General features: G+C 53.3%; 1 protein-coding gene across 4 annotated transcripts in view; it reads right to left on the bottom strand.

The window, feature by feature from the left end:
• The window catches only part of SRL (sarcalumenin), a 47,529-nt gene that overhangs the window by 13,645 nt on the left and 7,977 nt on the right, over positions 1 to 25,907 (bottom strand). Inside the window, exons 2-4 of one of the 4 annotated variants that reach the window (XM_047839204.1) lie at positions 24,640 to 25,058; positions 23,773 to 24,163; positions 23,166 to 23,273 (exon numbers count right to left, since the gene is read on the bottom strand). The exons of 1 other annotated variant lie outside the window; for it this stretch is intronic. In XM_047839204.1, the coding sequence (XP_047695160.1) occupies positions 23,166 to 23,226 (61 nt within the window). In that variant the 5' untranslated portion in view covers positions 23,227 to 23,273; positions 23,773 to 24,163; positions 24,640 to 25,058. Of the gene's footprint in view, positions 1 to 613; positions 693 to 23,165; positions 23,274 to 23,772; positions 24,164 to 24,639; positions 25,059 to 25,907 lie in introns of all 4 variants that reach the window. 2 more of the 4 variants (XM_047839207.1, XM_047839205.1) reach the window with 2 other exon arrangements.

Raw genomic sequence — 25,907 nt, 5'->3', positions numbered from 1 at the left:
GTTACACGGCAAGTACTTAGGGGATTACTTGTGGCTCTCAGCCTTATTAAGTCACACATCCAACTCTGTCCCCTTCAGGGCAGGCATTTGTTGGCCTTGCTACCTTAGATTACAGGGGACGTGGCCCGAGGAGGAGGAGGAGATATCCAAAACAGTCAGGGCCAAGAGCTTCCCAGCAGCCTTAGCCAACCCCTTCCCGAGGGGATCCCCTTCTAAGGACTGATGGCTTTACCAGGAGAGCTGAGGGCACAGAGGCAGCAGGAGAGAGGGAGGTAGGGGCCTTCTAAGTGTGGGAGACCTCTCTCAGGAGTAAAGTGTGATTCATGTGCAAAATGGGGTCAGAAGAAAGGACTGGGCCTATCCCTTCTGACCCCTCCCACTCAGGTCAGGACCTGTGTAAGAAGGGGGACTCTGCAGGCATAGAGAGATTAAGGGCCACTGGCCCCTTGCCTTGGGGTAGCTGAGACAGCCCCAGGGCTCCCTTGACTCACAGAGATGCTTTCTGAAGGAAGCAGCATCCCACCTCTGCTGGGGACAGCCTGGTACTCCCATCTCTACATCCCACAAAGAAAAGCCACTTCTTGGGGTCCCTCTTTCGCCTCTGAGTACCCACCCATCCTGTTTCCTGAAAGCTGGGGCAGTCTCCAGGGTCGAGGAACAAATATTTTCGCATTAATCCCCACAGTGGCAACCTGTTACCAAATTCAGAAGGAGGAAATTCAGACGCCTTTAATTATAAAGGAACCACTTACACTGATAAGACACTTTGACGTTCATGACCTCAGCCGACCTCCTCGATTACCATCTGGGTGACTGGAACCCAGAATTACCTACTCCTCATCCAGGCCTTCCACGCCAACTATGTTTAGGGGTGCACAGGAGAATCCCTTCGCAACCCTCCCTGCACATGCCTTCTCTCCGCTCCTGAACTATGGGAGCCAAGGCTTAATCCTCCCTGTGTTCCCCAAGCCTGGGACACTGCCTGGCCCACAGAAAGTGCTATGGAGAGGTCTGTGGTGACATCCGGGTACAATAAGAATTTCTGGTCCCTCAGAGAGGGAGAACTGGAGGTTACTCACTAAAATTTTCCTTCATTGCCTCCAGAATACCTATATGTCCTGATTCTTTGCTGCATCTCCGACCCCTCGACTCCCTGGAGAGAAATCTATGGTGGGAACTTGGTTTAACCCAAAGCGACTGACAGTCCTTCTCAGCAGCAAGGCACATGTAATATATTTCATATGAGATACATGTGCACAATTATTCAGGGCGCCAGGCAATGCTTAAGCACTTTATATAAATAAAACATGAACTGATCTTACTCAATGTACTTAATGTCACTTGCTTCTGTAAGACAAGTCTTACGCTTATCCCCGTGTTACAGCTGAGAGGACTGAAATCTGAGACACTGAATGCTTTGCCCAACACGCAGCTGGTAACTGGCTGAGGCCGTTTAACCACAGAGCTTCAGAGGAGACTGCCTGGCCCTGGAGCAGGGTACCGCGCCTCGGAGTGTGGTCCAGGAACCTGCAACACCGGCATCACCTGGGAGCTAGGGAGACATGCAGGCTCTGGGACCCTGGCCCAGACCCACTGAATCAGAATCTGCATTTTCACAAGATGCCCAGGCAATTGGTTTCCAGAAGCACTAGTCTACACCACCTGATAAAACTGCGTCTGAACCGGTGGTTCTGGGCACTGGCTGGACATTGGAATCACCCAGTTCTTGCGCCACTCCTCCTCTCTCCTCAGAAGTTCTGACTGAATTAGGATGTATCCCCAGCATCAGAACTTTAATAAAAAAATTTCTTGGTAATTCTAACATGCAGCCAAAGCTGCAAACCACTGATAAACCAAATAATCCTAAACCCAAGGCTTCTGCTCCTGGCCCTCCTGACTCGTGTGCCCACGGGGGGCTTCCAATTTGGATGAGTCACCCAAGGCTTGGCATGTGCCTTTGGAACAGCAGCAATCCAGGCTCCTCCTCTGGTGAATCCAGCCCTTTCCACGGGTCCCTTTTGCCTTCTACTGTTGATGATGGTGATGGTGATGATGGTGTTGGTGATGATGGTGGGGATGGTGATGGTGGTGATGGTGTTGGTGATGATGATGATGGTGGGGACAGTGATGATGGTGATGGTGGAGATAATGGTGATGGTGGGGATGGTGGGTGGAATATACTCTGGGTCTGACCACCTGAGGTGTTTCTAATATTCTCTAATAAATTTCTAATAAGTTTCTAATTTCTAATAAAACACTTTCTGTCCCTGGTAAGAGTAAAAGGGTTACGTAATCCCAAGGGAAATGAGGACCCCAGACTTTGGGGGCTTACCACGAACTTCACTCCACTCCTGGGACCCGGACAGGAATTCAAGTATGTGTGTGTGTGTATACACATTTATATCCACACCCTTCCTGGGTTTTATGATTTAATGCCAAGCTGTCACTGACCTGCTAAGCAATTTGGAGCAAAAGAGACCAAGGGTGATGCCTTCATGCCCTGTGACCTTCTTTTCCAGGCTAAAAATAACATCTCTGACAGAAAGTCCCTCCGTGAAACAAGCTATGCCATCGGGCCCCCAGAGCCCAATCCCCAGGAAGCAGCTGTGCCATTGGGCCTGATCTCTCCTCTGGGAGGCAGTCAAAGGCTTCAAGAGCCTCTGATTAAATTCAGTGTAATTCCATGAAATCAAATCCAGTGTCTTCCCTTCCTCCCTGATCTCTCCAGCATCTAGCTGGAGCCCCCAATGGCCCCTGGAGGAGGTGGGGGAGGGCACAGAGGCCCCAGAATACCCTGAATGAGTTGAGAGCCTGGTAAGATGAGTCTTGGTCTACCCCAGGACACACAGTACTGTACTGTAGGTGCGGCTGCCAAGGCAGCCGCCCTGCCCCTGGACAGGCCCGGGTGCTTACGTCAGAGTACATGAATAGCAAGCCCCCAGCTCCACCCCAGAGATCACGGGAAGGCCCGCGTGCTGGACAGCCTGAGGCCCTAGCCCCACTCACACTCCAGGCAGAGCATGGCATAAACCGGTTCTGCTTTCTCTCCCGACACCACCTCTGCCATCTTTGTGGTCAGCCTTTCGGTGGCTCGCCCCCTCCACAGTCCCAGCAGGGACCCCAGGCTCAATTCCTCTTTCTACTACCAACCAAACACTTGATTGTTCCCAGTTCCTAACCCTTTCCAAAGCACTTTCCACATGGACTCAAAACTGTGGAGTCACCAAGGGCCTTGCTGCGTCCAACTGCAGAGGGGGAAGCTCTGGCCAGGGAGCTTTAGAGACTTTCCCAAGGTCAAAGGTAGGGTTGGGACAGAGTCCAGGTTCATGGCCCTCAGTCTAGAGTTTGTTCTGCTCCCATGTAGCTTACAAACCATGTCCCATGAAAGCTAGAGTTCCACGGACTTGGTTAGGAGGTGCAGGAAGATAAAGGAACTGGGGTTCAGCCACCCCTTTACTTCCTACCAGCAGCTCCTCTTGGGAGCTATTCAGTCCCACTGCCTAAGGAGGGGGGGTGACGGCCACTGCTTCTGCCTCTCTCGCCTTGTCCCTAAAACTTCCACTAGCCTCCTCTTGATCATTTTCCCCAACAGCCCAAGGATCCCCCACTGTGGCATCTGCTGACTTTGCTGACCATCATGTGCCCAGCACGGAGCTGGGTGGTGTCTTTCCTTCACGCAGAACTTCACGCTTCCCAAAGGAGTTTCATGTTCTTAAAGCAGACACGGGAAAGTCCAGTTGTTTGCCCAACAAGCATTCCAGGGATGGGCTAGAACTTGGGCCAAGAAACAAAGCAGAGCTCCCGGGCCACATGCGGGTGGTATCCAAGAGCTGCAGGGCTTTCCAAGCACAGACGCCCAACCTCTGAGGTTTGGGTCAGCATGAATCTGCGTGTTTCAGAAGGTGATTCTAACAAGCACTAACGTGTGACAACCCTCCGTGCCAGGCATCAGGGAGTCTGTGTTGAAGCTGAAGCCGGAGATCGGCAGGTCAGAACCCGAGATGCTGCTTAGTTGACCTGTTTTGAACCCACCTCGAGGTGCTGAATTTATTCAGTGCCTCCACGGAATAGAAGTTAAACTCAATCCCACCTGTCCAAGACTCCTCAGCACACATTTCTAAGGACTGGCCAAGGTTATCCTCCACGTCTTCTCATCCAACTGAAACTATTGAGTCCAAAGTCACACACAGGTAAAATACCTTTGACTGTCACTCATACACAATTATGCAGATGAGTCATCAGTAATAAAGCCCCAGGGGGACAATCACTTTCCAGTTCTAACCCTGGACACATCTGTACCCAGGAGTCAGGAATACCAGTCTTGCATCCAGACGGTCCCATGTCTTTCACCAGGCTGTCCTTCACCCCAACACTCAGACAGCTCATCGGCCGTGCCTCAAGTGCACCCTTCAGAAACGGAGTCAGAGCAGCACACCGACCCCTTCTGTGTCCTAGGTCTTGTCTCTGAACGCTCCTGGACGGGCCAATGGTCGGCAGCCTCTTTTGGTGTCTTTTAGGATTAGACATTTTTTTCTTGACCTTATTTACAGAGCAAACGCTCACCACTCAGGGCCCTTTGTTCCTTCGCTTCTTGGATGAGTCTTCAGACAGCCTTGCAGATGCCAACACTGAGAAGGACCCTAGAAGAAAGTGTCCACATCCTCCCAGAACCCTGAGGCCTTCTCCCTTGCCATTCTGTTAGCCTTTACCTCTTCTACCCCAGACAAGGGGACCAGGGTGCAGTGAGTGAGGCATCCATCTTTGGAAGGTTTCTTTGGCCTCCTGGCCAAGCTCCTGAAGTCAAGGTTAATCCCACCAGGACAGCTAGTCCCTGGCTGGACTCTGGCCCCAAAATGATTCACCCAGGAGATAGGACACAATGACAAGGACACCATGGGACTGGGAGTCCAAAGGGACCCCCTCACAGATCAAGCCATTTGATTTCACTGTGATCCAGAGCCTGAAACTCTGAGGAGTGACTGCTCCAAGGTCACGGGTCTGGTTAAACCAATTAGCAGTGGGCTGGTTCTAGAAGCCAGAACTCCACCAACTCTGAGTCCATGGGCTTTCCCGGCACCAGGACACCAACTCCCAGAAAGGACAGGGGGTGAGCCAGCCTCAGGATAAGCAACTGTTCACTGTACCCTCTTCCTTCTCCCTTTAAAAGGAATAAGACTTCAAGACCATTGCTTTTAACCCACAAAGTCCAGAGAATTGACAGAAGTACTCCATCCCCCTTCCCCATCCTCAATTCCTGGGAATTCTTGCTTCGGGGGGTACAGAGAGAAATCACCCACAATCCCACAACCATTCTTGTTGCTGATGCCCAGAGGATTCATGGATGTGGACGAGCACTCACATTTGAAAGGCAAATGAGTTTGGAAGAAGTAAACCATCAAAGTCCTAACCCTTCAGTGTGACTTAATTACCAACAGGATACCCTGTGGAAAATCCAGTTTTCCCAGAGATCAGCCCTTCCTGAAGTGAACAGAAATCCTTGTAGGAGTCACTGGACTATACTTCCTCCATTCAGAGGGACTGAGCTGGGCAGGAGAGGGAAGGAAGGAGGGAGAGATGGAGGCTGGATCCGGAGACAGGTGGCTGGCTTCCTCCACCCCCCCACCTCCCCACCCAATGACATGGAATCCCCCTGCAATCCGGAGGCTGGCCTCTGGGAGGGCTATGGCTGGACTTCTGGTCACCAGGCATGGAGACACCCGCTAAGAGCCAAAGCAGTGTGGCTCCCCGAGGTCACAGTCAGACGGATGCCTTGAGATCAGATCAGAACCACCAGAGGCTTGGATGTGGGGGTAACAATGACATCAGACCCACCTCAACCCCAAGGCGGTGGGGAAGTGAGGGGAAGTCTGCTTAATTCTCAAGCTTGGAAAATGGACGTGATGCCTTCCCAACCTGGACCAGAACCACATCTCGGGGCTTCCCTTTGCCAGGAGACCCAGAGCCAGACTGGTCTCTGGATGTGGTCAGAAATCAGGACAGCTCTTCAGTGTCTCACTAACCAGCAGTGTGACCTTGCTCCTCAACACCTCCCCCCCACCCCCGCACCAACTCCACTGGTCCATAAAATGCAGGTAATACTACCTACTTTGCCAACCCTTTCAAAGTATTTTAAGCATCAGATAACGTTTAAAAGCATTCTACAATGTTAGATATAATAAAGCTCATTTCCTAGAAGAACAAAGATGCCAGGCCAAATCCCAAGTTCGCTGAGTGGGCCAAAACAGAACAAGCTTTGGACAGGAGCCAAGCTGGCTCACCTTCACTCTAATCCTTCCTACCCACTGTTTCGGTGGGGGGTGGGGGGTAGGTCAGTGGTCTTTCTGCCCAGGGCTCTTTATCCCCTTTATGCGGCCAGAAGCAGCCTGGACAAGGAGTTGTGGGCGTGTTGGGGGTAGCCTGACTCTTTCCATAAGGTTCCAGCTGGCCCGGAGACAGGAATGGGCCTCAGCTGTCAACACTCCTGGAGTCCAGATCTCGCCCTGCTGAGCCCCACGTTGACTCCTGTGATGACTGACCTCCACTTCCAGTCAGCCCTGACTCACCCAGAAACTTCTTTCTTTTTTCTAATGTTTATTTATTTTTGAGAGAGAGACAGAGTGGGAGGGAGGGAGGGAGGGAGGGAGGGAGGGGCAGAGAGAGAGAGGAAGACACAGAATCTGAAGCAGGCTGAGCTGTCAGCACAGAGCCCGACGCGGAGCCAAAACTCATGAACTGTAAGATCATGACCTGAGCTGAAGTCAGACACTTAACTGACTGAGCCACCCTGGCGCCCCTCACCCAGAAACTTCTGAAGGAATGCATAGCTTCCTCTCTCTCCCCTGCCTCCCAGATCCCTTGCCCCACCACTGAAGGAGTGACCCCACACATCGCCCCCAGCACAAATGCACGCTCAGGGGGTGCCGAAGCCCACTCTGTGTGCTGTGTGTGAGGACGGGTGAGAGGCGCTGTCTGCAGGAGGAGCAACTAAGGGCCCTTCCTTCTCAGTTCTCAGAAGCGGCAACACAACCAGAGAGGCCACCACCGTGACAGACCGCCCTCGTCGTCCTTGGAATAAGCGAGCACAGGGCGATAAGCCCTTTAGAAATGACTCAGGCCTTGAGAAAGTAGCTTTGACTGCACCACAGAGACAGAGAGAATGGCACTCAGCTTGTCCCGCTCAGCTGAAATCAGAGCTAATGTTTTCACAGCTTTGAAGGGTCTGCACGACCACAGGCGGCCCCAATGACAGAGCCAGGCCTGCCCCACACCTGCTTGGCGGTGAGGTGTCCTGAGCAGATCTTACCTCCAGAAGACCGAGAAGCTGTTTCCCCCCAAGTCTGCTCAGGGAAGGCTATGGAGGAAGGTCAAACCAAGGGCAGAGGTTAGAGCAGCAATAACGAATATTGTCCCCCGTGAGTTGCCCTGCATACTTCGGCCCATAGACCCTTCCCGCAAAACCGCTATCCAGACAAGATGCCAGATCTCTCCAGCTTCTCTCCCAGAGGACTTTACCAAGTTCACAGCACATGCACTCCACTCCTGGGTCCTTACGTTGGTGCCAAACCTCATTCTTGTTTTGATTATTTTCACGTTAGAGATTTGCAGTGCTGAAGAAACCTTGGAAATTAACTAGCCCAATCCATCCATTTCACAGCAGAGGTGACTGAGGCACAGAGAGCTAAAAGAGCCAGCTGGAAGCCACCTAATGAGCAAAAGCTGGACTTAAACCAAGGTCTCTGTACCCCTCGCCCTGGTCTTTCACGTGGGGTTCCACCCAGCTACAACTTTCTTCACTCCTTGACGTTTCTAATGCATTATGCCCACATCTTGCCCTTGCCCCGAGACCCAGCATTCCTGGGATCGCTCATTCATTCCCCCTCATTGCTCCTATAAGGCATGGCCTCCCAGTGAGTACCAGCTGAGGACTCTGACGTCAGGCTGGGTCCCAGAGCACAGATCTCGATGGAGACCTTGGGAAGGACTGGGGTAAGGTTCAAGCTCCTGGAGGCCATCTGCACCCAGCCCAGCCCTGTGTTTCCCATCACTCTGGGTGCTCTGGTATCATGGTAGGGTGGGGGTAGGGGATGCAGGGAGGGATTCACTGTCCCCGTCATTGGGGGACAAAGGTCAGCTGGTTCCACGAAAGTTACATGAGATCAACTCTTAGTTTCTGAGTTCAGGACTGCAGAGGCCAAACAACCCCAACGAGAAGAGGCTTCCAGAGTCTGGGTCACAAGGGAAAAGGAAGAAGACTTCTCCCCGCTCCATGAACGGTATAAACTCCCAAAGCCTCTAGAGCAAACCCATCCATTACCCTCAGTTAGGACTTCAGAGCTTGGAATGCCACAGGCAAAGAATATCCAGGCCGATCTATGGTAGGATGTTCTAGAAATCCTATGTCTCCCCTGGGAGCAGGCTTGCCGGTTTGTATCCCCAAGTGTCCTAGCCCACTGACCCTCAGACACGTGGGCCACATTCTCCCGGTGAGAGGTGGCTCTCTCCCTCCCAAAGGGCCCCCCTCTCTGGAAATCCCCACCCCTAGGGAGAAATCCTTTTAGGCAGTTAAACCCCCAAGGAAGCTTCTTGCTGGAGTTAGTGTCGCCAAGGGTCTGGGTTCTCGTCTCTTCAAACACTGAGAGCAAATGAGGCTCTTGCTACCCAGACCTTTCTTTTCCTTCGGCAGCCTGGTGACCAGGCAGGTCAGGGTGAGCACTCTTCTGGTTCCCACGGGGCTACCCTGGGGAGAGGAAGGTTAAAGCCAAGGGCAGGCCGGAGGGCGGGGCAAGAGCAAGCGAACATTCCGCACTCACTGTCCCTGGGATGACCCTTCCTGATCAACACCAAGGGCCCCACGCAGCCTCTGCCAGGCCACATCGAGGAGCTCCAGCCAGTGGCCTGCCTGCCGGCCGGCCACACACAATAAACACCCCCCCCCCCCACCACCACCACCGCCCGTCCCTGCCCCAAAGCCTGAGCCTGCTCTGGTATCATTTCCCATGGCTGCTATAACAAAGCACCACAACCTGGGCAGCTTAAAGCAGCAGGAATGTTTCGATTCCTGGTCAGGGAAGCCTTTCGAATCACTATGTTGTATACCTGAAACTAAGAAAACACTGGAAGGAAAGAAGGAAGGGAGGAAGGGAGGGAGGGGAAGAGAGAGACGTAAATGTATTATTATCTCTCCATTCTGGAGGCCAGAAGTCCAAACTCAGGGTGTCTGCAGGGCCGTGCTCCTACCAAAGGTGCTCAGCGAGGCTCCTTCCTGCCTCTTCTGCTTCTGCTGGTTCCCAGCAGTCCCTGGCCTATCCACATGTGTCTCCCATGTCTACCTCGGTGGCCCATGGCCTTCTCCCTGTGTCTCTATTCTGCATCTCTCCTCCTCCACATCAAAGGGCACCCAGTCAAGCTAACTAACCACATCTGCAAGGAACCAATTTCCAAATAAGGCCACATTTGGAGGCATGGGGGGGGGGGGGTATGGGGAGGGGGTTAGGATTTCAACATACCTTTTGAGAACCAACCCATAAGAGGTCACACCACTACCTGCTTCTCAGCAGGTCCGGCCTCACCTGTTCCCTCTTGCCAGCCTACATCCCGCTGCCTCTATGACGTCTTCCAGTTCTCACCTCTCCAAGCCACCTGGGTGGTCCCCTCACTGACCTCAGCTGACTCAGTGTCCATGACTGTCCATACTGAGCCATGTGATGCAACTCTGTCCCATGTGGCTGTGACCTTCGGGGGGGCAGGGGTGCGTGTGTCCAATCTTCCCTCTTAGGCTGTCACTGACTCTGGCTGGTGCACCTTTGGCCCCAAAGCCTCTTCGTGTCCCCACAGTGCCTAAGAAAGCCATGAGCTCCAGGACTCAAACAATGAACACCTGCATAATTCTCTAAGAAACCACATTCAGCCCTCATGCATTTCCAACCAGTATCCTCCCTGCCAGACTCACTGTCGCCCACTCCCCACTGCCTGGACCTAGCTAATTCCAGCTCACACATCAGACCTCAGCTTTGAAGCCCATCCCTGGGAGGTCTCCTGGGGCCTCCCAGTACTGAGATGCTTCTGCTCTGTGTTCCCATAGCACTCCCTGTGGCAGCCTTTAACTCGTGTCCCCATGGAAGAGAAGTCCCCTGAGGCCAAGGCCTGCAGTGTTTCCCCAGTGGGATCGCAGGGGTCCAGCATGGGGCCTGGCAGCACAGCAAATGTCTGTTGAAGGCCCTGAGAGCACCAGAGAGTAGTGAGCCTCTTTCCTGGGTCAGCCCTTCTCAAGGCATGGCTCAAGGCCATTTGCAAAAAGGATGAGAGAAGAGCTTAGTTAGAAGTTCCATTCTGGGTGCCTGGGTGGCTCAGTCGGTTAAACGTCCGGCTTCGGCTCAGGTCACGATCTCGAGGTTCATGGGTTCGAGCCCTGCGTTGGGCTCTGTGCTGACAGCCTGGAGCCTGCTTCTGATTCTGTGTCTCCCTCTCTCTCGGCCACACCCCAGCTTGTGCTCTGTCTCTGTCTCTCAAAAATGAATAAAACATATAAAAATTTTTAAAAAAGTTCCATTCCTGGGCCATTCCTCAAAGCCACTGAAGGGTGTTGCAAGGCTGATGCTTATCAGCTGTGGGGACATTACGGGTCTGGGGTCTAGCTGGCCTTGCTACCCTGCCAGGGGATATTCCCAGGAGAAGAGCACAAAGAAGCAGATGTGGCTGGTGATGGGAGGCTCTCACAGAACCTGCCTGAGGAATGGAAGCCTGGTGGTTGAAAACAGCTGCCCAGGGGCGCCTGGGTGGCGCAGTCGGTTAAGCGTCCGACTTCAGCCAGGTCACGATCTCGCGGTCCGTGAGTTCGAGCCCCGCGTCGGGCTCTGGGATGGCTCAGAGCCTGTAGCCTGTTTCCGATTCTGTGTCTCCCTCTCTCTCTGCCCCTCCCCCGTTCATGCTCTGTCTCTCTCTGTCCCAAAAATAAATAAACGTTGAAAAAAAAAAATTTAAAAAAAAAAAAAAGAAAACAGCTGCCCAGCTCAGGGAGCAGCCCTGGGACCCCTGGGACCCTCAGGGAGGAAGAGAAAGAGAGAAGGACAGAGTTAGGGGCCAAATTTGCTCTCCTAATCAGCAGTGGAAACGTGAGCCTCTGTCTCAACTCCTCTGTGCCTATTTCATCAATAATAAAACGGAAAAGGGGCGCCTGGGTGGCTTAGTCGGTTAAGCGGCCGACTTCAGCTCAGGTCATGATCTCTCGGCCTATGAGTTTGAGCCCCACGTCTGGCTCTGTGCTGACAGCTCAGGGTCTGGAGCCCACTTCAGATTCTGTGCCTCCCTCTCTCTCTGCACCTCCCTGCTCGTACTCTGTGTATCTCTCTCTCTCAAAAATAAACATTGGGGCGCCTGGGTGGCTCAGTAGGTTAAGCATCTGATATCGGCTCAGGTCATAATCTCACAGCTTGTGAGTTCGAGCCCTGCATCCGGCTCTGTGCTGATAGCTCAGACCCTGGAACCTGCTTCAAATTCTGTGGCTCCCTCTCTCTCTCTGCTCCTTCCCTGCTCGAGATATGATTGCACATATCTTGAAAACACTAAAAACTACTGAGTTGCACACTTTAAATGGACACATTATATGTATTTGAATTATGTCTCAATAAAGCTATCTTTTTTTAAAAAAACCTGTTGTCTACCTTCCAAATCTATCCTCGGCCTAACCATTTCTCCCACCCCTAGCTTGACATCTCTCACCTGGGTTGTGAAACTGCTCCTCCCTGAGCGCCAGGCCCTCTGTTCCCCACACGCGCTCCCTCTCTGCACATGCTCCGTCGGCCCCCTCCTCCACACAGGCTTGCTTTCTATGAGCAAGCGCACCGGGCCTCTGCGCTCTCTGCTGGGAATGCCCTCCTCACACAGCTGCCCAGCTCTCCACTCTCCTCCCCTACATCTTGGCTCCTTGTCACTATTTCTGCAAGGCCTTCTCCTACCACCCTGGTGACACTGTCTCCCAACTAGTCTTCCCCTCTCCCCAACCTAATCTTTTTCTCCACTGCACCTATAACTGTCCAATAAAATAAATAACTTACTTATTTGGTTTCCTCGTCACGGATTTTGTTTCCCAGTGCCTTGAACAGACTTTGGATGGGTGGATGGATGGATGGATGGATGGATAGATGGATGGATGGACAGGTGGATGATGGATGGATGGATGGATGGATGATGGTAGCAAAATATAAGGCCTTCCCTCAACTCAGTGGCAGAGAGTTCCAGAAGAGAGGAGATTTGAGACTGGGATTCATAACCACACAAGTACCCATGGGTTAAGTCATTTAAGCAGCCCAGGCCTATTTTTTTCTTTTGTTTTTTTTTTTTCTTTCTTTTTGTGATCAAAGGGTCCTAGGAGTAGTTGCCTTATCAGCTCAAAAGGTTACTGTGATAACCATGAACTTCATTCCTGAATTTAAGACCCTCCCCTTAAGCACACAGTATCTAACTGGAGGGACAACCCAGACAGAGGAGAGCAAGGAATGCCAGGGTAGGTACGGTCAGCTTTTCTAGAAAGGCTAGCAGACAGTGGAGACCTGTCCCCAACCCTGCTCTCCTCCAGAACCAGGACAAAGCAGAGACAGGGCAGTAGAGCCACATCCACCAGTTTCCAGAGCTGCCCTGACACCCCAGACTCGGGGTCAGGGACCCCCTAAGTCTGCCAAGAGGACACCCACATGTCCATCCTTACAGCTGGGCGTTCCTGCTGCTGGCAAGGAGGGGGCAGAAAGGCAGAGATAGCAGGATGCAAACCTTCATCTGGAAGTTGGCTCTCCAAGGACCTCCTGCAGAATGTTAGGAGGTGACTCCATGCCCCGCTTACTCTCCTGCTGCACTCGGGGCGGGAGACTCCAAGGGGCCGGGCACCCACCCGGAGAGGGAGAGCCAGGCCTAACGCTGCTGGGCCTCAGTCTCTGGGTTCTTGGCCTGCGACTCTTCTCCACCACACACCAGCCCAGAAACAGAGCCTCCTGTCCCCAGGACAGGCCCACTCTATCTCGCTCCATACCTGAGCACACCCAACAAGGAGCTGGAACATGCCCCCCACCATCCTCCCCAGTACCACCACAAGGCTAGGCGGCCTCCTGGGATCGCCTGCCCCCGGCCAGCTGTTGGTCCATTCGTTCAACACGTTTGTACTGGGTGTGTCAGCAGAGCTCCAAATTAGCTGCTACGGCAATAGCGTGGGCGGTGGGGCCAGAGAGAGGACGGAGGAAACAGGTGCCATCTGTGCCCAGTAGAGGGCTACCACCCAGGGGAGAGACGGGAACTATATGTTCAGAGCCAGCAACCACTCAGCCGTTGGGTCCAAGGCTATGGAGCCCGAGGGGTTGAAGGGTGCCCTCCACCCCCAAATTCCCATCCCTCCAGAACCTCAGAATGTGACGTTATTTGGAAATAGGGCCTGTACAGATATAAGTAGTTAAGCGGTGGCCATACTGCATTAGGGTGGGCCTTAAGGCCGATGACTGATGTCCTTAGAAGAAAAGCAGAGGACACACAGAGACTCATAGAGGAGGGGCCACGTGAGGACAGAGGCAGAGATCGGAGACACGTCTACAAGCCAAGGAAGGCCAAGAATCCACCAGAAGCTGGAAGAGGCAGGAAGGATCCTCCTGTGAAGCCTGCCAACATCTTGATTTCTGACTTCTGGCCTCCAGATTGCGAGAGGTTAAGTTTCTGTTGTTGGAAGGCGTGAGGTTTACGGTCACTGGTTCCGATGGCCCCAGGAGGGGAACACAGGAACAGCGCTGAGGCCCGGCCCCACGAGGTCTTCCTGACCCCCCCTCACACTAAGCGGTGGTGCTCTCACCAGCCCCACGGCCCTCTCCCACCCACTCCCCTTCTCTGCACACTCAGGCTACTTATTTTTAGACCCTGTGACATGTGCCTTATACGGTTCCCTCAGCCGGTCATGAATGGGGGCTGCCTCCCCCCACAGCCTGGTTTGTAAGCTCTTTGAGGACAGAGGATCCAAAGGATGTTAACAGCCCTGAGAAGGGGCAGAGATGCTGACGGATTCCCTTGATTGTTCATGTTTCGTGATATTTGAGGAAACCGGTGGCAGGTGTCAAGCCAGAGGACCAGGAACAGCAGCGATAGCCTGTAATTACTGTCACAGTCCTTTTAACCTTAAAAAGTATCTAATATCAAAAAAACATTTTAAGCATCTGATAGCCTTTTTTTAATTTTAGTCACATCACAACCCCATGCTGTAAATAGGGCAAGTATAATTATCTTGTTTTATGGGCAAACAAACAGGTGCAAAATGGTAAGGGGCTTGGTGGCAAATTTGTGACAAAGCCAGTGTTTGCTCGGCCCTATGGTCGCTCTGTGCCCCACCCCAGGCAGGCTGCTCTGCTCCCAATGCGGGCAGCCTCAGGTGACAGGGCTCCCGGTGAAGAGGCTGCTGGTCTAACTACCAATTCAGGAGGGAAACTGAGGCAGAAGACAGGAGAAAGGTAGATTTGCCACTGGGCTTCTACTCCCCTCACAGCCTGTACCCAGGCTCATTCCTGAGGCCAGGAGGGGCTCCCCAGGCCACAGCAAGTGCTGTGACCCTTCTCCAATTTTTCCAGACCCCTTCCTGGTGTCCTGACCCCCTGAGATAAGCTAGAGAAATAAATGATCTTCTACTACCTGACACTTGAAATAAAGGGTAGGAGGGAACACGGGGGCGGGGGTGGGAGGGCAAAAAAATAAAATAAAATAAAAGGACCAACGAAGTGGCCAGAAGCCTCTCTGGAAGGTGCAGGTGCACAGAACAGGCAGTTGGGGAACCGTAGGACAGAGAGGTCATTTTCAAGGCAATGGCTTTGTCAAGTCTTTAACTATTGCCACCTAGGGAAACTTCTATGGGAAACAACTGGGCTGGCCGAGTCCTAACCAAATGGCCACTTGGAGGAGGACCAGGGGCCGCAGTTTTGGCGGTGAGCTGGTGGAAAGGCGGGGGGGAGGGGGCTCCCAAACCCCAGGGCTCTCCCCTGGCCTGAGCTCCCAACACAACCCACTTCCTGCGGGCTCAGAACTCCAGGCCAGACTTTGCCTGCACCTGTTTGAGCTCAGAATGCAGTCCCTGCTCTAGAAGGATCCAAAAATATCTGAGGAGAAGGAGAGGGGCTGCAGTATGCCAAGGGCCCAGGGAGAGCCACCTGGCTCAGTGTTCCAGGCCCTTCGCCCATCAGGGGGTTCTGATCCCACCAATAGGAGCCCCACACCCGAGCCAGAGCTGGGCTCATAGCTACCCCTGCCAGTACAATGCCCCCAGCATCTCCATTCCTGGTTCTGATCACCACCTCCAGATGCTCTTCCTCCTCTGCCTGCACAAACCACCCCCTCATTCATCAGACATTAAGGGCTTTCTGTGAACCAAGCGCCAGGCTAGGCACTGGTGACTCAGCGGTGAGCAAATTAACCAAACACGAAGCCCGTGCCCTCTCGGAGCTGACAGTCCAGCGACTGTCCCCCTTCCTCCCAGTGCAGCTGAAACCCTGCCCCTCTGTGAGGCCGACCTTCCAGCCCTCTTCTGAACTCCAACTAGAGATGCCCGGGTGTTAGTTACATTTTCTCTCAGTGTGTGTCATCTCCCCAAATAGAAGTCAGCTCCTGGGGCAGAGACACAGCCTGTTCCTGTCCGAGCAGTGTGGCTGACCAGGACCTCGTGGTGAACACAGCCTGGCATTGGGGCCAGAAAGCTAGTTTTTCAGAGAGGGGTCCCCATCATCACCCCCTTTCCTGCCTCTCTCCAGTCCTGCCCCCTCTCGGTTGCCGCCGTGTCCGGATCTGTGTCGCACCTCATATCTTGCTTGTCTTTTTTATGTTCGTTTATTTCAAAAGAGACAAAGAATGAGAAAGTAAGAGAGAGTGGGGGAGGGGTGGGGAGAGAGAGAGAGAGAGAGAGAGAGAGAGGGGGGGGGAGAGGGAGAGAGAGAGAGGGAGAGAGGGAGAGAGGGAGAGAGGGAGAGAGAGCGAGCTAATCCTAAGTAGGCTCCTGACTGGCAGCTTGGAGCCGACTTGAGTCTCAAATCCATGAACCATGAGATCACGACCTGAGCAGAAACTAAGAGTTGGACACTTAACCAACTAAGCCACTCAGGCGCCTCTGTTTTCTGTTTTGTTTTAACTTTTTAATTTTAATTCCAGTTAGTTAACAGATAGTGTAATATTAGATTCAGGTGCAGAAGAGAGTGATTCCACACTTCCATACAACACCCGGTGCCCATCACAACCGCACGGTTTAATCCCCACCCTGTATTTCCCCCATCCCCTTATCCCCTGCCTCTAGTGTCCATCAGTGTTTTCTCTGTAGTGAAGAGTGTGTTTCTGCTTTGTCTCTATTTTTTCCCTTTGCTTGTTTTGTTTCTTAAATTCCATATATGAGCGAGATCACATGGTATTTGTCTTTCTCTGACTTGTTTTGCTTAGCGTTATACTCTCTAGATCTGTGTGGTTGCAAATGGTAAGATTTCATTCTTTTTTATGACTGACATTCCAGCGTGTGTGTGTGCGTGTGTGTGTGTGTGTGTGTGTGTGTGTACCACATCGTCTTTATCCATCTATCAAGGGACACTCGGGCTGCTGCCATAATTTGGCTATCGTATTAACAGTGCTGCTATAAACACAAGGGTGCACGTATCCCTTTGAATTAGCACACTTTGTATTCTCTGGGCAAGTACCCAGATTATAAGGCAGTTGCATTCTTACATCACTTGCTGACCATACACTGCTCCTCACCCCTAATCATGAATCCATTCTGTTCCCAACACAGGGCGGGCTCCCCAGGGAAGGCCCGTCTCCCCTTTCTGACTCTGCACCGGGCCCTTCTCTTCCCCAGAGCTGGCCACACAACCCACACCTGCTCTTTGCCCTTTAGCGCTCTGAGTGACAGAGGACAAGAGGGTCCTGCCAAGGTGGTGAAGGACAAGGACCCCAGGGGGGAGGGTCCCCCAAAGTGTCGAAGGAGAAAAGCCTTTTCTCACTGCATAACATTCTTGCAGTGAAGCCAGGGAGCCCGCCCCAGCTAAGCCAGCGTTCTACTCGAAATCCTTCTGGGGACCAGGATTCGGAGCGGACAGAGCCATGGAGACTATGTCTTCGTGTGGTTCTGATGAGGTAGTCCCAGGGAAGACAGGCCTCTGGGGTGGTGCCAGGCAGGAGCTGGCTGCCGGAACCACAGTCTCATGGTGGTGATTCTTCAGGATCAGGCCCCTGGGCACACCCACCCCAGAGCGGCTGGGAAGGGTGGCCTGCTCTCTGTACAGCTGGCTGCTGCAGGCCCTGGCTAGGGGGGAGTGAATGGCTGACGTCCTAACAGCAGGGACTGCTTCTGCAGCCCAAGCCCCCCCACCTAAGACCAGGCAGCTCAGGAAAGGCGGCCGTGGAGCCCTCTGTGAGGGATGATAGGGAACTGACAAGTGCAGGCATGTCTCTGCCTGGGACCTTGACTCTGAACAAAACCACCTTCAGGGCTGCAGAAGGATGGGGCTGAAACCAAATGGGACAGGACTTCCCCGATCCCAAAATGAGCCCCGCCAATGGGCGCGGCCAAGTCCTCCCAGCCAGGAAAAAACCCCAGAGGAAACCTGAGCCTGGGACTGTCTCTGTTCCACAAGAAGAATGAGAACCGAGGCCGACATCCGAGGAACTCACCACGTGCCTCCCAGCCAGCTCCCGCTAAGTCACAGATCCTGATGGAGTCCAAATACAGAGCTTTTCCCATTGCAGGCCCAGGGGACCTTTGATGAATGTACACTTTACATGGTGGAGCTGGGGATCAGACTCTGCCCTATTCTCCACAGCATCTGGCTTGAGGGGGCTCGTTCACCAACTTTCACTGACACAAAAAGGTTGGGTCACTGATTTCGTCTCCGGGCTCTGCCTGGTGGGTGTTCCTTCAGCACCACGGACCAGGCTCTGGTCTCGGCCCTGCTGTTCCATACCATGCAACTTGGGGCAATGGGCCTCCCTTTCTACCTCATGGGTTCTTGGAACATCTGTCTGGTTCCTTCCCCCGACCCGGTGACCCTCCAGGCCCTCCATGGCAATCGTAGTGTAGGCCAGGATCCCTACACCCTATATTAGCTCCCTGGCTGGCTCCTGAGTTTGCCTGGAATGTGCAGTGTCCCTCTGAGGTCTCCACAATGCTATGGCGTGTCTCCTAAGACCTATCCCACCCTTCCTGAACGTCTGGCAGCTTGGTCACTTCCTCTCCACCTTGTGTCTGTCAGTCCTTGTCTCTCCTAGGACCCTTACCATTGGCCCATAAACACACTTCGTCTTCCTAGTGTTGAAAAGGAAATTTGCTACATCCATAAACCCCCTGCCCACTTACTCTCACGTCTCTATCCCTCCTGAGCCCACTGTCCAAATGTGTTGCCTCTGCGCCTTCGCTAGATGCACGTAAGGCCCTCGTGCTCTGCCTGTGACCTCAGGGTATCAAAGCTAACGCCTCATCTTCCCCGGCATCTCTTTGGCATTTCATCCCTCCGACCGCCTTTCTAGAATGCGCCCTTCCCAGGGTGCCTGGGTGGTTCAGTCGGTTGAGCGTCCAACTTCTGCTCAGGTCATGATCTAACAGTTCATGGGTTCGAGCCCCGCATCAGGCTCTGTGCTGCCAGCTCAGAGCCTGGAGCCTGCTTCGGATTCTGTGCCTCCCTCTCACTCTGCCCCACCCTTGTTTGTGCTCTGTCTCTGTCTCTCAAAAATGAATGTTAAAAAATTTAAAAAGACAAAAAACAAAAACCACAGAATGTTCCCTTCCCTTGGCTTCCATCCAGGTCACTGCCTCTTCCCAGGTCTCTTCCCCTTTTCCTGAAATCCACTCACTGCCCAAATGTGGCACTGCCCAACGACCATCCCTGTATCTTTTCTTTTTCTCTCTCTGCAACAGCCTCATCTTCACCCAAATGAATCTCATGTCCGGACCTCCAGACCTGACTTTCCATCCTCCAACATCCAGGATCTCCACCCAGATGTCTCCCTGGCACCTCAAATTCATAATGACCCAAACTGAGCCTTTAAAATCTGTTCTTTAATGTTCCTGGTCATTCATTCATTCATTCATTCATTTTTCTGGCAAGATCACACCTCCAGTGACCCACACTAGACCCTCAAGGCCTCCTTCTGGCCCTGGCTCGCTGGGGTCCAGTGGACTTCACCACAGCTACCTGCTGGGTCTGGCCCTCCTCTCTGCCCACCCCCCCCAAACTGCCTTGCGGAGCTCACACCCACTCCAACTGGCATTTCTGACAAGGTCCTCTAGTCAGCCTCCCTCGTCCTCCCCCTCCCTCCAAACACCTGCTAGACGGATGCTTCCAAAGCCCTCAAAGGTTACCCACCATCCACAGAGCAAAGCCCTCCTCATCAGCCGACCACACATGGCCCTTCAGAGGCCCAATCCAGGCTTCCAAGGACCTTCCCCGTGACCCCCACTTTGCTCTGCCTGCCCTTATCCTTGCCCAGTTCTCCCCAGAGCCCCGACCTCTCCTGACAGCATGAGTTTGCTTATCCTGCTCCCTTAAAGTAGAATCTTCTTCCTTCCGTCACTCCACATCTCGATGCTACTTTCTTCCAGGCGCATCTCAAACATTCCCTCATCTGTAAACAGTTCCTGACCCACTCAGTTAAAAACTATCTCCCCAGGCACTTCCACCCTACCTCACTTTACCTGTGCCTCCCTCATGACACTCACGTGTGGCCCACGCACGCGCGCGCGCGCGTGTGTGTGTGTGTGGCCACAAGGCAGAAGACACCCTATCTCCTGTACCGGATTGTAAGCATGCCAAGGAAAAAACGCCCATGTGAACTCCCCCAGTATCATACCTAAACAACAGGAGGTACCTGATAAATCTGGGATGATTAGTACACAGTGAGATGTGGTGAGGTGTTTGAATGAAAAGGCTTTGCACCCAGGCAGCATTTAAACATAAGGGGTTGTGCTGTGAGTGGGTCTGGATTGGGATTTGGAGCAGGAAAGGTGTCCTGGAGAGAGCTAAGCCCAGCACCCCACAGTGGCAGACCCCACCCCTGCCCACTCTCCTGGCTGTACCCTCGTTCCAGACCAGGAGCCACAGCACCTAGACCCTGTCCTTGGCCCTGGGACCCTGTCAGAGAGCAACAGCCATCTTCCTCCTGTGTCTGTAGGGATTAGGCTCCTTCCCAAGCCACCACACTTAAGTGAGCACCAAACAGCCAGATGGATGCAGCTGGCCTCATCTGGACCCCCTTCTGAGGGAGCAAGGACACCTGAACTCCAGCTCAGACCTGCCTTGAACCAGCTCTCTGACTTTTATTGCCACACCCAGGCGAGGGTCAAAAACAGCATTTCCCAAACTCTAGTTCCACAGGCCACTAAGCAAGGTGTGCACATCCATTAGCAAATCCCAGTGAGTGCTTTGGAGACTCGATGTGGGAAGGGGCAGACTAGTTTCTCCCTGTGGGCTCATCTGGCTGCGCCGAGCCAGGAATCACACCTTGCGGGGGGCACTGCAAAGGCTTCTGTCCTCTCCCCAAAACCCCTGAGCTCATGACCCCTCCCCAAGGTGGAGATCGCAGCAGCTGGGCTGCCCTGTTGAGGGAACATGAACACAGCCTCTTTCTGGAAATAGCCAGCCTAGGGTGGGTGAGGAGGGGCCACAAAGGGGTTCCTGACAGACCCTCATCTCTCACAGAGGGGTGGGTCAGCCCCAGTGTGCACCAACTTCTCAATATTGGGATAGCAGGGTGGAGGCCAGAGCAGGCCGCAAGCAGGCCAAACCAGGGCTAGGCTGGAGGAAGGAACGGACTCAGAATCCCCATCTACCCCAACCTCTGCATCATGCAGGCAGCAGGAAGCAAAGAAGTCCCAAACCCAGCCTAACAGACGCCAGCAGCTTGAACCCAAATGCTCTCTCAGCGCTGGCCACCCCCCACCACCCCACTCTTAGAGGAGGGGGTGAGACTGTCTGTCCCTAATTCACTGCCTGACCTTGTACACATCTCTGGTTCCTCCAGCTTTCGCTCTCTTACCTCGACAATACTCGAGGCTGCTTTCCCCTGTCCTTGAGCAGGCCTGTGACCAGGCCAAGTCCCCAAGACAAAGAGGAGGACCCCAATGGTCAAAATGCCTAGAGGCCATGGGTCAGGGGGTGGAGACTTACAAGGTGTCTGGTGATGGGGCCACGGCAGTTCTGGCTGCGTCCTAGCATCAGGAGAGGTACTTGGTCCCTTGCTAGGGAATAAGAAGAGGCTGCCTCGGTCCAGAGGACCACAGGGGCAACATGGGGACAAGAGACGAAAGCACGGCTCTGTAGGACCCCCTCCATCCCCGGGGAGCAGGAAGCTGGATTAGACAGAAGGTCAGCCTGCCATCCAGCCAGCAGCGGGATGGAAATGAGGGTCCAGTAATAGGGTGGGAAGTTCAGGAGCAACGCTGCTGCCTTTGGGCAAGGTGGCATTTACTTCGTGGCACAATTCCAGTGGGAAATCAACCAGTAGGAAGGACTGTCATCATGGGGGCAGGGAGAAGCCACCCTTACGGCTGGAACCTCCTAGCGGGTACAGGAGACAGCTGCCTTTGCGGTAATCTACAGCTGGTAGAGTGATAAAATTCACCCCCCAGGAGAAGAGCCCACAGCCCAAGTGGTGAGCAGGAGTGAGGAGAAAGGGGACCCTGCACATGGTGGACAAACCCTCCCTGGAAGCCAGGACTGGACCACACTGCAGAGTCCAGGAAGGAAGGAGCATGCACAGAGAGGATCTTCGCACAAAATGCCTGCCTGCCTCCTTTCCCCCACAGCAAGATCCCCAGGCAGGCCTTATGGAACGTTCCAGATGTCCAGTTCCCTTGTTGGGAGGAAAGATGAAGGATGTCCCTAAAAGGCTAAGAGTCCCCGGGCCTGCTGTGTGGAAGCAAGGCGGCAGCTGGGGCTGGGCGGAGCAGGGCAGGGGCTGTGAAGGGGAGAGGGCAGCAGTGGCTTGGGGCTCAGGATCCAATTACACGGCTGTTTCCATACTTAGCCACCTGACAGCCGCTTGGAATCCTCACCGCTCCAGCCACAGCAGCGCTGCAAGGCCCAAATTAACTCAAGGGCAGACAAGGGCAGGGCCCAGCGGCGTTCGCAAGGCTGAATCCCCCCACCTAGGTCCCTAACCCCCTGAGGGAACAGCTTCTGCTCCTGCCTGCTACCTGCCCTCCTGGCTGGGTCGAGGACCTCGACACACAGAATCTCAAAGACCCGAGCGGCTGGAGCTCTGGCCCTGTGGTCCCCGGTGCAGATGAAGACGGCCACTCATGAAAAGACAAAGCAGGAGACCCAGATGCCTGGGGGTCCCCAGATCACCCCCAAAGCACCACCAAGCGAGACCCAGCTGCAGAAGTCTCAGGAAGAGAGAGGTGACAAATGATCTGGTGTCCCCTCCTTGCCTAGAAATAACCCCCATGCTGTAACCTGAGCCACCGCCTCTGCCACACAAAGTGCTGAGGTATCAAAGGGAGACCGTGCACACATGCCCCAGCCCCCTTCCAGTGGAGCCCCCAGCCCAGGCCAGGGATACCCTGCAAGGGGTCCTGCTCCTCTCCCAAACTCTGGCTCCAATCCCCAACTCCATCTCCAACCTGTTCCCAACCGACCCCCTTTCTACCCTGCTGTTCCCCAGACAACCCCCAACTCTGTGCACTGTCCCCGATGTTCAGTCATGCAAAGCCAGCCCCTGCCCAATCCTCACGGGGGGGGAGGGTCAAGCCAACTCAGACCTCCAGGGGCCCCTCCAGCTCCAAGACCGGGTTCTTTTCGCCCATCTAAAAGGGTCCTCTAGTCTTGACTTTTGGGGTCCTCTTCCCCAACATCTACTGGCCAGACCTGTCCTCTGGCTCCCAGCCCTTGGCCCAGGCCTCATGCCTGCCTGCACCTCTCGGTTCACTGCTCCCACTGTCTCTGGCCTCCCATGGAGCCCCCGACGTCTCTCAGGTTCTCTGTACCATTTCCTCCTGGGCCCCAGGGAGAAAGGAATGGAGACGATGCCAGGAGTCCATGTTTGCCATCAACCCCAGGAACCACTGAGGCCTCACCATCTACCGCTCGAGCCTCTCCCCCCTCCCCCCCTTCAGTAAACATAAGACCTCAGGGCACGTGGGGGTCGTGATCTGGCCTGGCTGACAGGGGTAAGGGTCATACCTGTTTGTCCTGGGAGCAGGAGCGATGCCACAAAGCAGCAGAGCAGGACCAGCGCCCTCATGGTGACTGCCAAGAGAGCCCAGCTGCTCCTCGCCTCTATTTATAGGGCTGGTGACAGCGCCGGGTGGGGGAGAAAGGGTCACACAGTCACTAGGGCAACTGGGTGGACGTGATGGGGAAGCCGCGCAGACCCTGACAGGCCATGCAGAGGCTGGCTCCACCACTGCTGTGCCTGCTGTCAGGCCCCGGAAGGCAGAGCCCGGACCGGATTCTCTCCCCCCAGCGGCCCTGGGGTCACGTGACATGGGTCACAGGGCAGGGGTGGTAGAGAAAAAGTGGGGCATCCCTTGGGTTAGGTCTAGGGGTTAGGAACCCGAGCCTTTTCAGCATCTGTGCTAACTTGATCTAAAGTCTGGGCCAAGTCACTGACCTTGACCTGCCTCAGTTTTCTGAATGAAGGAGCCACAGGGCAAAGCGAGAGATTCTATTTGACAGCCACTGACAGACATTTCAGCCGTTCCCACCCCACCACCCCCCCACCGCCCCCATAGGTCGGTCAGGAGGGTGAAGCCACAATAGCTGCTTAAGGAAACCTGTGACGTCTGACCTTTGAGGTAGATGGCTAGGAGCTTAACCTTCTCAGGCTTCTGGAAAACACAGAATGCTGATGCCTCGGAAGGACAAAGGGGAAGCTAGGAGACATGTCCCGTGCTATGATGTAAGACAGTGAACAGAGATCCATTTCCAGTAACATGGGGGTTCCAGAACCTTCTGTCGTGTCTGCAATGTGATGTTTGATGCAGTTTTCCTAATGGCACATGATAGCCCCTAAGAACCAGTTCTCTGAAGCTGAGGGAATGCAGACACTGGCTTGTCAGGCTGGAGGGAGGGTGTCACTGTGAGGATGGCAGTCGGTCACGGAGGAGAGGAACTGAAGTCAACTGGCCATTCTTCTATGGGCTTTACATTTAACACAGCTTTGCTGGGGTCTAATCCACCTGCAGCACAGAATGCTATTCAAATCTGATTCATTTTGACATATGTGTATCACCACAATCAAAACAGTGACCAGAGGGGCGCCTGGGTGGCGCAGTCGGTTAAGCGTCCGACTTCAGCCAGGTCACGATCTCGCGGCCCGTGAGTTCGAGCCCCGCGTCGGGCTCTGGGCTGATGGCTCAGAGCCTGGAGCCTGTTTCCGATTCTGTGTCTCCCTCTCTCTCTGCCCCTCCCCCGTTCATGCTCTGTCTCTCTCTGTCCCAAAAATAAATAAATGTTGAAAAAAAAAAAATTTAAAAAAAAAAAACAGTGACCAGATTCCTCACTGCCCAATTTTCCTCATGCCTCCCCCTCCAGCCCCCCTCCCCAGCAGCTCCTGAGCTGCTCTCTTCACTACACATTAGTTTGTATTTGTGGATGTAAATGGAACCACATCGTATGTGTTTTTTATCCGGCTTCTTTCACTCAGCATACTTACTTTGAGATGTGCTCACGTTGCAGTTGTGTATCGATAGTTCATTCCTTTGTATTCCGGACAGTACTTCACTGTATGGACTGGCCACAATTTGCTATCCATTCTCCTCGTGACAGACACTGGGTTGTCTCCAAGTTTGTGCTATTACTGATCGAGCTGCCGGGAACATCTGTATACAATTCCACTTACCAACGTTCACTTTCGTTTCTCTCCAGTAAATACCCAGAAGGGGAGTGGCTGGATCACATGGTGGGGGGGTCCGTTTAACTTTTTCCTAAGGTGACTGTGCCATTTTACATTTCTGCCACCAGTTCCTCCACATCCTTGCTGATCCTGGGTAGGGTCAGTCTTTCACATTTTAGTCATTCTTGTAGGTGTGCAGTGATATCTTATTGTAGTTTCAATTTGCATTTTCCTAATGACTGATATTTAAAAAAATTTTTTTAATGTTTATTTTTTGAGAGCGAGAGGGAGAGGCAGGGGTGAGTTGGGGAGGGACTGAAAGAGGGGGAGACACAGAATTTGAAGCAGGCTCCAGGCTCTGAGCTGTCAGCACAGTGCCCGATGTGGGGCTCAAACTCTCGAGCCGGGAGATCATAACCTAAACCAAAGTGGGATGCTTAACCGACTGAGCCACCCAGGTGCCCATGACTGATGATATTAAGCACGTTTCCATGTGTGTTTTTGTGATCCACTTCTTTTGTGTGTTTTTGGTGCAGAGCCTGTTCAAAACTTTCAACTATTTTTGACGGGTTGTTTCCTTCTATTGAGCTTTGATGGTTTTTTTTTTAATATACATACGCTGAATACAAGCCCTTCATCCGATACGTAATCTGTAAGAATTGTCTCCATTGGCATCTTGTCTTTTCATGCACTGAGGTATCTTTCAAAAAGCAGAAATTCCTTATTTCCATCAAATTCAAAGAACTCTTTGCCTAACCCAAGGTCCCCAAGCTGTTTTCCTGTTTTCTCCTAGAAATGTAACAATTTTGGGTTTTACATTTAGACCTGTGATCCACTTTGTGTAATTTTCAATAGGTTGCCAGGTAAAAACTGAAGTTAGGATTTTCACATGTGGACATCCAGCGGTTCCAGCAGCACTGGAAGAGACCACCCTTCCCCCTCTCAACTGCCTTCGCACCTCATGTTGAAAATCAGTTGACGGTATGTGTTTAAAGCCATTTCTGTACTATATTCTGTCCTGCTGATCTACGTGTCTGTCCTTCCACTGTGGCTTCCTAATCAGTCATGAAATGCGGTAGTGTGACTCC

Source organism: Prionailurus viverrinus, chromosome E3 (genome assembly GCF_022837055.1).
Source record: "Prionailurus viverrinus isolate Anna chromosome E3, UM_Priviv_1.0, whole genome shotgun sequence".
In the NCBI taxonomy this organism is placed as follows: domain Eukaryota; kingdom Metazoa; phylum Chordata; class Mammalia; order Carnivora; family Felidae; genus Prionailurus; species Prionailurus viverrinus.
This window is presented reverse-complemented; position numbering and strand designations above follow the sequence as displayed.